General features: G+C 36.6%; 1 protein-coding gene across 1 annotated transcript in view; it reads right to left on the bottom strand.

Annotated features, from left to right (window-relative positions):
- Window positions 1–1219: 1219 nt before the first annotated feature.
- adss2 (adenylosuccinate synthase 2) overlaps window positions 1220–11147 on the bottom strand; it is a 28684-nt gene continuing 18756 nt past the window's right edge. The window contains exons 3-13 of the mRNA XM_046876647.1: window positions 10707–10775; window positions 10554–10604; window positions 10173–10239; window positions 9893–10000; window positions 8747–8828; window positions 8346–8472; window positions 6845–6999; window positions 5636–5760; window positions 5323–5420; window positions 4595–4744; window positions 1220–4429 (exon numbers count right to left, since the gene is read on the bottom strand). Coding sequence (XP_046732603.1) covers window positions 4377–4429; window positions 4595–4744; window positions 5323–5420; window positions 5636–5760; window positions 6845–6999; window positions 8346–8472; window positions 8747–8828; window positions 9893–10000; window positions 10173–10239; window positions 10554–10604; window positions 10707–10775 — 1085 coding nt within the window. The 3' untranslated portion in view covers window positions 1220–4376. The remainder of the gene's footprint in view (window positions 4430–4594; window positions 4745–5322; window positions 5421–5635; window positions 5761–6844; window positions 7000–8345; window positions 8473–8746; window positions 8829–9892; window positions 10001–10172; window positions 10240–10553; window positions 10605–10706; window positions 10776–11147) is intronic.

Genomic DNA, 11147 nt, shown 5'->3' with positions numbered 1-11147 from the left:
GCATCTCTTTCTCTGCCAATCCTAAGGCATCCTGAGGTTGCGCCAGCTTCAGTTGTGTCCCACCTCATGAAGAATATAGACCTTCAAAGAGGATCCCACTTCATGTAAAGTTTTATTTTATAAGTTGCTCAGAAGCTCCTGGTTCCACAACATCAACTGACTGTATAATACTGTAGAAAAGGACATTACTCATAATCACACTCGATGCTCATGTTAGTTCTCTCTCTCTTTCCAGTGTTTTGTATTGTTTTAATGATTTATAATCACGCTCTTCATATCGCCTACTTAATGCACTTATATTCAAATGCTCTGTTCTATAATTCTTACATTCTGTAAGAACTGCAGCAATTCATCATTAAATCAATTTTCTCAAAGTGAGATAAATATTCTGCACACTTTTCAAAGTTACTGGCCGCTGTGATTTCAGAAAGAATCACAAGTTGTGGATTATAAACCAGTTGCTCCAGATGCACTAGTGTTTATCATTTGACCATGTAATTTCCATGGTAGCTAGAAACTGGTCAACTGGTTATGTATATTATCAATAAGGCCTACAGGTTGGCTGGATGACTGGTCCCCCTTTCTGTGAAAAGGAGTGTCTTCTTGTCTGCACAATCAGAGGCGTATTGCTCCATAAACTCTCCAAGATGGGTGAAATATTGTATAATTGTGTGTAAGTATAAACCCTGAATAGCCACCAGTACTCATGTCACTCAGTCAGTGTATGTTCTAGGGAATGATGTCTGTATGAATGTTATTATTAGAAAATCATATGGTCACTTTAAGTCCTCGACTTTGTTTTAAAATTTCAGCATGCAGTCACATAAGATTTCCATGTAATTTCCACAATTACACATGTAATTAACTTTTTCTATATCCTAGGAATGGTATAAAACGATAAAAGCTTTGCTTTATTTATATTACTTAATATTTTCCCTGACACTATATGGTAAAAGAGTTGTCGACACCTGATCATCAAATTCATGTGTTTTTTTAGTCCCCTTAACTGGGGGCGGGGAGGTTTGAGTATTTCTAGGAACACAGCTGTGTGTCTATTCAGCCACAAGTGTATTAATAAAGTTGAATAGTAGTTTAGGGTGTGCCTGAGTCACAATTCCACTGTATCCTGTTTAATGGTGTTATGAATTGCATAGAATACTGTGTGTGGAATTACACAGTACCACATTATGAGTTGTTACGCTGATGCTCAAAGACTCAGTCATTTCTTACATATTTATTGACCGTGATCTTCTTTTGAATTACCATTAGTGAAAGTATAATGTTGGATTAGCTACAAAGGTTGGGACCTGCATTGTACAAATCACAGAGGTAAAACATGCACCCCTTACTGAATATTCATTATCTTTCACAGCTAAGCATAAAACACCACCTTGACAAACAATAAGACTGATAGTATATGGCTCTGCATTCTGTATATACATATATTAAAAATCAACCAAACAGCAGCAATACAGTAGAAAATTCAAGAGAAATCATTTGAAAAACAGAGGTCTGTGTATGGTTGTGCAAACATGCAGTCATCGGCACTGAACCGAGTGTGATTATTGTTAAAGCTTAGCAGGAGTGGTTCGTGTTCTGACAGTCCTGACTTTCTCACGATAGCTAAAATGATCACACGAAGCGATGATATGGTATTAAAGGGCGATAAAAAAAGGGAAATCTCTTCAGCAGCCAAGGACTTTACAAAAGACAGAAGAATAGGGTTTTCTATTTTCCATTTCATGTTGGAAAAATGTTTAAAAATTTATTAATCTAGAGATTTAAAGCTTCTACATATTGTTGGCAAGTGGTTCATTAATGAATTAATTATAAATGCCCTTGGCCATGAAAAATGTTGCTGTTAAAAAAAAAAAACAGATTTTACACTATATTGTGAATGTAAATGGTTATTATATATAAATGGGTAAGAGTGTTTATTAAAATATTGTATCAGTAAATACTCTATATATGAATATCTGTAGATTTGATTTTATAACCGTTCACATATTTTAGTACCTGGTTTTGACTTTAAAAGGGAGTTATTTTTCAAGGCACACTTTCTTCACTGATGAAGGCAGTGTGAAGGACACACATCCAGAGCGTATAAATAAATATGACCAAGAGAATGCTACAATAGGCGCTATTATTTCTAGATAATGTGCATCTAAAGATTTAAATTACAGTGAATTCAAAGTTAATTTAAAGGGATAATCGACAATGGGAGCACCTATAATCTTATTGGGATGAGCAGCAAAAAAAAAAAAAATTCAATTCCATAAATATGTCCAAATGCAGCCTGATGTTATAATTAGATAAAAAAAAAAGAAAAAAAAAAAAAAAAGCACTTCCCAAGATGAACTACCATTCGATAACACTTCCTTAAACTTGTATTTATAATACACTGTGAAAATGCATCTAGAATATGTACACCAAACCATGGAGCAGGGTAAAAAAACAGTTTTTACTCCCATATATTTCTGAGCAGTTGTCATGTTTTTCCACATATAATAATGAACTCATACATTTAGTGTATTATTTAAACAAGTATGCATAGGAAGTGTTATGCAGAATTCTTTCAATCATTCTTTTAATTCATTCAATTGCAATACTTTTGTTTCTTTCCCCCGTAAGTCTTTTCTATGGTAGCCCGTTTCCGCCACATAAAAAAAGTTTCCCTAATTGTGACTTTATTTCTCGCCATTTTGACTTCTGTCTTGCGATTCCGACTTTATATCTTACAGTTGAATTTGTTTCTGCTGACAGCTGGAGATATCACTTCTGTTTTAGCTCTAATGTGTATACAGAGCAGACTGGAGCTTTGGCTATAATGCCCTACTTTGACAGAGCAGTTTGTGAAACCACACCTAAAATAATCCTCTATGAATTTATCCATTGTTTCACAGATCGATCTATTGATTGTAGCTATTGCATTTTCAACGTGTAAAGCTTTCTGGCACTGCAGAGGGGGTCAGAAATGTCAGAATTGAAAACGATAAACTCAAATAAATCAGAATTGAGAGAAATAAAGTCATTTTTAGGCAAACATCTTTTTCAAAGTGGTGCGAATGGGCTTTCATACTTTCTACTCCTGGTACTCAAAAAATGTGGAGCTAAATGAAATGATGCCTGATTAAGAATTATTCTATGACGTAGTATTGCTACATTTTTTTTTAAATAAAAATAAATAAATAAAATGTGTTTAGAGTGAAGAATAATGGCACGATTTGTTAAATATTTACTGACCCCCCTTCAAAAAAGAGGCAAGAGACAAGCATTCAAACAGTTCAACAATCTACAGATTAGAAGTAAAATAAACAGTTATGACCACCAGAAAATCCTGAGAGTTGAACTAAGTGTGTGTGTAAATACATTCAAGTCATGAATGAAGTTGGTGCAGTAAGTATGCAACACTACCAGTGTTAGGTTAAAAATGGGTCGATAGGTTTTCATTTCCATGCTTTCACTTTCTACAAATGGAAAAATGTCAATATCTTTTAATAGCATACTTGATAAAGTTTAAAATGTATGTTTATGTGGGTGAGATTTTCTCTGATTAAGTTGGCTTACTTCAAATTAAATACTTGGGCAGTAAGTACACATCAGTGCAAACACAAATAGGATGCATGATCTGTCAAATCTATGTGAATAATAATAAATAGTTTCGCAAAGAAATGTGTAATTTACATTCGAATCTGAAAGGGAATAATGAAAAATGTTGCATTCTTGTCAAAAACACTGTAATAGTGAGAAAAAAAAAGATAATCGAGGACGAATACTCAGTGGCACAATAATATAAATCATAAATGACTCAGGATGTGTTTAAGAAACTCTGTTAAAAACTATTCGAAGTTAGAAGTTTTGCCTCGTTGAGACACTTAATCTTGAAATAAATTAATTATACTAGTAGAAATCAGGCCCTACGGCACTTCTGAATCTATATTAACCTCTCGGGTCTGCATATATGATCAATTAAAAGAAGTGATGCTTCTCTAAATACTCATTAAAAGCAATCTAGGCACGAGGAACCAATAAAACAGGAAACCCAAAAGGACAGATACAGTTTTGTCACAGAAATCCTACTTGAAAATGTTAAACAGGTGCTCGTGAGAGGTTAAAGTTAAGTTTGTTCCCTAAAGACCAAAAGATGCTTCAATAACTTGTCCTACAGTGACCTCCCAAGAACCTTGAGATTTTTGAGTAGAGGATCATACAGTGAAGAAAAAAGAATCCATGGTGTTGTATTAGAAGAAACTGCAGTGAGTAATGAGGTGAGAGAACGGATTCCTTTCTTTGACTTCATTAGGTAATCCCACAGATTGGCCCAGAGCGCTGTGCTGAGTCAGAGAGCTTGGAGAATACCACCAGCCGATCAACCCCTAAAACAGCTGGATCATGGACTCTCTTGACTTGCCAATACCGATCCATTTCACTGGCACAGACAAAGAAACAGTTAGTAATTGTGTCTGTGTCATGTCTAGTGCTGACACTTGAACACTAAGCAATTGAAAACAATTATAAAGGTACTCAAACCATTAATAACAATTAACATTGACTATCAAAAAGCGATTGAAATGAAAGGAACAAAATCTCTTACCGGGCACCTTAAGGATCTCCTCGATAAAGCGAACGTATTTCTGTGCATTTTCAGGAAGCTCTTCAAAGGTCCTAGCAGCTGAGGTGTTGCTGTTCCAGCCAGGCAAAGTCTCATACTGGACCTCAACCTTTTGTAACATCTCCTGGTTTGCTGTCAACATGAAGTCTTTTTTAGGCACCTTCATGTTTTTTGGTATATTCTTCCAAAAGCAAACGTTTATGTAAACGTAACGGACGTGAAATTAAATACACCAATTGCATCAAAGTGTCCATTGTGGGGAAAAAGGAATCTACATTTTCTTTTAAAGGTTGTGAATGTTTTAATATATAAAACGACTTCCACAGTTATTATTCCTATTCACAGAAATGTGCAGTAATTATTGTAACATTATCTGAGCTCCTTAGTGGTACAACAGAAGAGCATTTCCACTACTGGTGTAAGTTCAAATTACATAAAAGAATAATAAGTAGTCAGTAGTAGGGATGAATTCGGGGCTCTATGCAAGACATTCAAGGTTTGACACGCTTTTGCTTTGTGTACAGATGCATTGTCATGCTGGAACAGGCTTTGGGCATGAAGGGAAATAGTAATGGTACAGCATACAGAGACATTGTGTACAATTGTGTGCTTCCAACTGGTGTGATGGTCAGGTGGCAGCATTCTTTCGGCTATACAGTGCAGGAAAGCATGTAATTGAATAATATTCGCGAGAATCTTTATGTGCTCACCTGGGAAATACGGTATGAGTTCGTTGTCCACCTTATAACCCACACCAACTTTGATTTCAGAGAGGACGTCCAAGATGTCTAATTTGGTTAGAGCCAAGCTAAAAAGGGACGCATGTTAGAACACAGCTTGGAAAAGCAAAATAATTTTTTGTACCAGTAATTATGCAGGCACTTAGATTACATTTCCCTTTGTAAGGGACTAAATACAATAGTCTTCATAAGAAACCATAATATTTATTCTAAGAGTTTCCACTTCAAAAGCATAGACAGCATCTATAAGGCAAAACTGAAAGAAGATGAACTGAAAACTTACGCAGTGAAACCGTTGATCATATGAGCATATTTGACAAGCACCAGATCTAGCCAACCGCATCGTCTCTTGCGGCCCGTGGTCACGCCCACCTCCTTCCCTCTTGTCTGAAGCAGCTCTCCGATTTCCTTCAATAAAAATGGATAGAATAAACCCATACACAGTATTCACACAGATTTAAGTCAGGATTTGTTCACGCAACCTTGAAGGTGATTCAAAACAAAAAAAATTGTTCCTTAGTAATGTATAATGTACACTATGTAGGCAAAGTTTTAGTTTAAGTTTTATTTCCAGCCCCATGTGGTTCTACCCCAAACTATTACTACTAAGTTAGAGACACACAATTGTATAAGTTTTCCTTCACATTTTCCTTCAACTTGAACTAGGAGACCCAAACCTGATCAAGCATGACAATACGTTTTACTGTGAGTATAAAGCATGCTCCAGAAAGATATGCTTTACATGGGTTTGAGTGGCCAGCTATGGAGCTCTGTCCTCAACCCTACTGAACTTTAAAGAATAAAAACATAACACCTTTCAGATGAATTGGAACACTGACTGCACCTCACACCTCCTCACTTCACCTACATCGGTATATGACATTACTAACACCCTTGTACCTGAATGATCACATATGTCCACAAAATCTAGTAGATCATCTTCCCAGAAGAGTGGAGGTTATTATAACAGTAAACGTGGTCTAAATGTGAAATAGGATGTTCAAAATGAATATGGTCAGAAGTCCAGAAACTTTTGTTCATAGTGTAATATCCTCCACTAGATGGTGCTGCCAAACAAATGTAAGTTTGGTCAATCGAGTGTGGAAGGTAGTAAAGCTATAAGCTGCTATGCAATGAAAACAGGTTCATCTCATGAATCCGTGGATTATGTCACACCCAGAAATAACAGCTGGATTTCAAGCTCACGCTGAGAAAACTCATGAGTCTGCATGTGTGTGTATATACAAAGCAAATTCCTGTTTTACTCGTGTTTGCTCTGCATCACAGGCGTTCATCCCAAAAAATGTGAAAAGGCATTGTCTGCACTAAAATGTAGTGTGCTGAAATTGCACACTACGATGCCGGGCGGGGGTTCCTGCTCTTTTGACATCACATGTGATAAGTTCTCAGAGAGGTAACCTATACCTTACACAAGAACCGAACATTTGTAACACTAGCACAATAAGAAGTCTTTGCAAAAGCAGACGCTCACATTATTCTGTTCGGATGGAAAGGCGCCGATGCCCACTCGGGTGGTGTAGGCCTTGACGACACCGTAAACCTCCCCCACATTCTGCGGTGGCATGCCCAGGCCCGTACACACCCCACCCACGGTACAGTTGGATGAGGTTACGAAAGGGTACGTTCCTGAAAAGACAGAATCGTAACGCTCTCAATAGTGTGTCCTCAAATTCTTCATGACTCACTTTGGTTTAAAACAAAAACACAGGAATACTGCTGGTATCCACTTTCAAAAACTGGACATCATATACACGTAAACAAGACAATTTATTACTATAATTTATTTCTAGAAGTGCAGCTCCAGAAAAACAGTAATTTTATTCTGTGCATCATCTTCCACCAGTAGAATCTCTTTAAAAAGATGCTAAGACCTAAAAAATATGCTTTCTAATATATGAGGGGTTTCATACCTAAGCCTCTACTGAAACTGAATAACAAAATTCTATTCACGAACATACCAGTGCTGTGACATACAATGGAACAAAACAGTCAACATGCTAAAAGTGACTGGTGTTTGAAAGAAACATGCAGAGTGTCATGTGATTTCCAGGAGGTACATTAGCCATAGACAGAGGTGGAAAGTAATGAATTACATTTAGTTTTGTTACTGTAATTAGGTTGTTTTTTGTGTACTTCTACTTTTAAAAGTAGTTTTAAAAATCTGTCATTTTACTTTTATCTAATTGTGTTTTGTTTGAAGTTTTGTACTTTACTACATTTTGAACCTTTACTAAGGAAAAGAACAAATTAAATAAAAATAATGGAAGGGGAAAACAAAAAAATTACATGCCGGGAACCAATTCACTGATTGGCTGATGGCTGGGAGAACAAACCCACTAAACCCACTAAGAAAGAAAGGCGGAGACAAACAAGACAGATGCCAGTGATGATGACCCAGGAGTGAGCGAAATGCCGTTGTCTGAATTCTGAATATGCATTTGCAAGTTCTCTCGTCATCATAAATGACACTATAACAGGAGATTATTTTGTGCAAAAGTGCTCACATTAGACTCCAGTCAGGAAATGTGTTTTGTTTTTTTGTTTTTTTTATTGCACTTTATTTTGTAAAGGTGTTCCTTCAATTAAAAACAAATCTAAGATTTATATCCCCTTGTCCTTTTTTAACTACATTTGAACACCTCACCCCTGCTGTTTAAAAAAGTAACTTGTAAATTTTACTCTGTGCACATTTTAAATAACCTACTTTTTAAGTTTACTCGAGTAGGTAACTTGAATCGATAGTACTTTTACTTAGAATTTTTTAGTACTCTTTCCACCTCTGGCCATATATGTTGTGCCAGAGATCTGGAGAAAGACTCCCCTGCTGAGCTGAGATGATGTTCCAGCACATTTTAAAAGGGAATGTTTCATATTGGCTGGTTAAGATAATACTTGTTCTTTTCACTTGCATGTGGTTGGGAATAAAGGAATGAGCTGTACTTGTCCCACATGTATTACTGCAGTTTGCTTACCAAAGTCAATGTCCAGCAGGGCAGCATTGGCTCCCTCCACCAGTATCTTTTTAGATGCACCATGCAGAGCCTCATACATGAAGAACACACCGTCTCTTACCATGGGTTTTATTCGGTCCACATAAGCCTGATATAAAAGAAAAAACATACTGCTCTGTAAGCTCATATGTGAAAAAATGGTAGTTGAGTTGGTTGATTCTTCTTTACTCAAATGCTGCCTTTAATTAGATCACATTGTAAAGTTATGCTTAAATAACTGTGACTTGTGTCATAGCAGCCCTAATGTTTATAATGTTCCATACAATTATCAGTAACAAAGCCTATATCGCAAGGCTAAAGATAAATCTAAAAGCCAAAACTGGTCAGAAAGAAACAGCACTCAGGAACTGAGTGAAACTCACCTTGAGTTTCTCCAGCTCTCCATCAATATCTATCTCCAATGATGGGTACATAGACTTGTACTGTGAGGCCAAATTTTTATACCTATAAATAACAAGCTTCAATTTAAAAAAATTACAACAATTGACCACAATGGAACAGCATTCGTAAAAAAAGGCCTTCATTTTGCTGTGGGTTTGTAATCTCACATGACAACAAATTAAACATTTCAATTCAACTAGAACAGAATTTGTAAACTAAATCTCGCACACATATTTAATGGACCTCTGAACAATGCCAGAGCCATATTTTTAAAATGTCATTTGAAATCTACGTTTTACTTAAATCATATCAGTATTTGATAATAAAGGTTGGCTTTTAAATAAAACTAATAATTAATTATTTGTTAGATTCACCCACAAACTAAAATAATGGTACATTCAAAGTAACATTCCATGTGAGCTTTAAGAGGCATAATAAATATATTTAAAATCATAATAAAATCTCACAATTATAGTGGTAGTCACTGGTAGCCCATGTCATTTTCTGTAACAGACCAACCCAGCCACCATTACAGAAAGGAAAAATGATGTGGCCCTCATAGAAAAACATTTGGAAACCCATTTGTTAGACGATGTTAGATAACAACAGAGTGTGTTAAGTCTAAAATAGTTGTTAAGAACACTCTAGCTACAAAAGCATTGGGACACCTGATATTTTGCCTTCACCTACACCCAAACCTGTTCCAGCATGACATTGCATTGGGAACAAAGTCAGCTCCATGAAGATATCGGTACGAGTGGTCTGCTATAAAGATCTGACCTCAACCCTACTAAAAAAACCTTTGGGATAAATGTGAACGCTGACTGTACCCCAGGCCTACTCACCTCCCCTGCATCAGTACCTGAATTTACTAACACCCTTATGGCTGAATAAGCACAAATCTTCACAACCACATTTGAAAATCTAATGAAACATCTTCCCAGAAGAGTGGAGGTTACTATTACAGCCATTGAGGACTTAGTATTGAATGGAATGTTCAAAAAGCACATAGAATCTTATGGTCAGATGTCCACAAACTTTTGTACATATAAGTGTGTAAAAACCAGTTTGTACAGTGGATCATTACTGGTCTATTACTATTATAGTCATTTAAGTGATGCCCTCACCTTTCTGAAAATTGTTCGAAGTCAGACAAAAGGTCACATATGCGAAGGCCATTCCTGGCAGCCTTTGCTGAGTAGACGGGCCCGATGCCCTTTTTCGTTGTTCCTAAACTAAAAAAAACCCCAAATGAGACAGTTTCATTTACAAGTTTTAAAACCAGTTTAGTTTCCAATCCTGCAAAAAAAAAAAAAAAAGATTTTTATTTCTATTTAATCCAGAAGGTTTAATAAAACCACAGAAACATTTTCTAGTTATTACATTTGTGGCAGAAACAGTGCTTACATTTTGCCAGCTTTCTGTTGCCTCTCCTGTTCTTGAACACCGTCCACAGCTTGATGGAAATCAAACACTGTAGACAAAGAGGGTCTAGATTACTACTACTAATACTAGAACAATATCTGAATTAGAATCAACTGAACTTTAGCCAATTACAAGCAACCTGCCTCCAGAATGAACAACTAACCTCAAGAATGGATGCAAAAATGCACATTGAAGAAGTTGCTATAGCAGACACATAAAAAAACCTTGCATTTCGTTCTACATTCTCCTGGGATTTAAAGGAAAGCGGAGGCAAACTGTTTTCTTCCTAATTGCATTACAATTGAACAAGTAAAAACAAAACAATCCTGATTATAAATCCCGAAAGACAGAAGCCGCACATACCAATATGGGCGCGGTCAGAAATGATAAGCCGCTTCTCCCAGCCCTCCAGACCTGGAATCAAATGCAGAAAAGATTTTGGTTTGTGCGCACGAGACACATGAAGAGACATGCTTCAGACTACCATGTCTGTGTTTTCCGAATACCCAAACACACCTTTACCCTTCCGCACATTTTTCTCAGCCTCCTCAAAAAGACCGGGAAGGTGAATCACGACACCATTGCCTGTTAAAAGACAGGAGAGCTGTTTTAATCCAGATGACTATAGTGTAGCAATAGATAGCAACACAGTTATGAGAATGAACACTTACTAATGCACATTAATGTATACAGTGGACATGATAAAGCAGTTTTTCAGGACCACACACAAAATATAAGGTGCTACTGTTCCATGAATTCGCATGATGAAATATGTGGCTGTTGAAACGTTTAAAGGGTTTGCCGTGCATTAGTCTTTTTCGAACACAAGAGTTGCTGACACATTATTCAAAAAGCCATTAGCCAAATAGGGTCAGTGCAGATGAATGGGGTACTGCACTGTGCCGCATGATTTGGTCCGGGGTATGGCTCAAGTAAACTGGAACAAATAGTTACAGT

Source organism: Silurus meridionalis, chromosome 2 (assembly GCF_014805685.1).
Source record: "Silurus meridionalis isolate SWU-2019-XX chromosome 2, ASM1480568v1, whole genome shotgun sequence".
Classification (NCBI taxonomy): Eukaryota; Metazoa; Chordata; class Actinopteri; order Siluriformes; family Siluridae; genus Silurus; species Silurus meridionalis.
The sequence above is the reverse complement of the archived record's forward strand: the minus strand, read 5'-3'. Positions and strand labels throughout refer to the sequence as shown.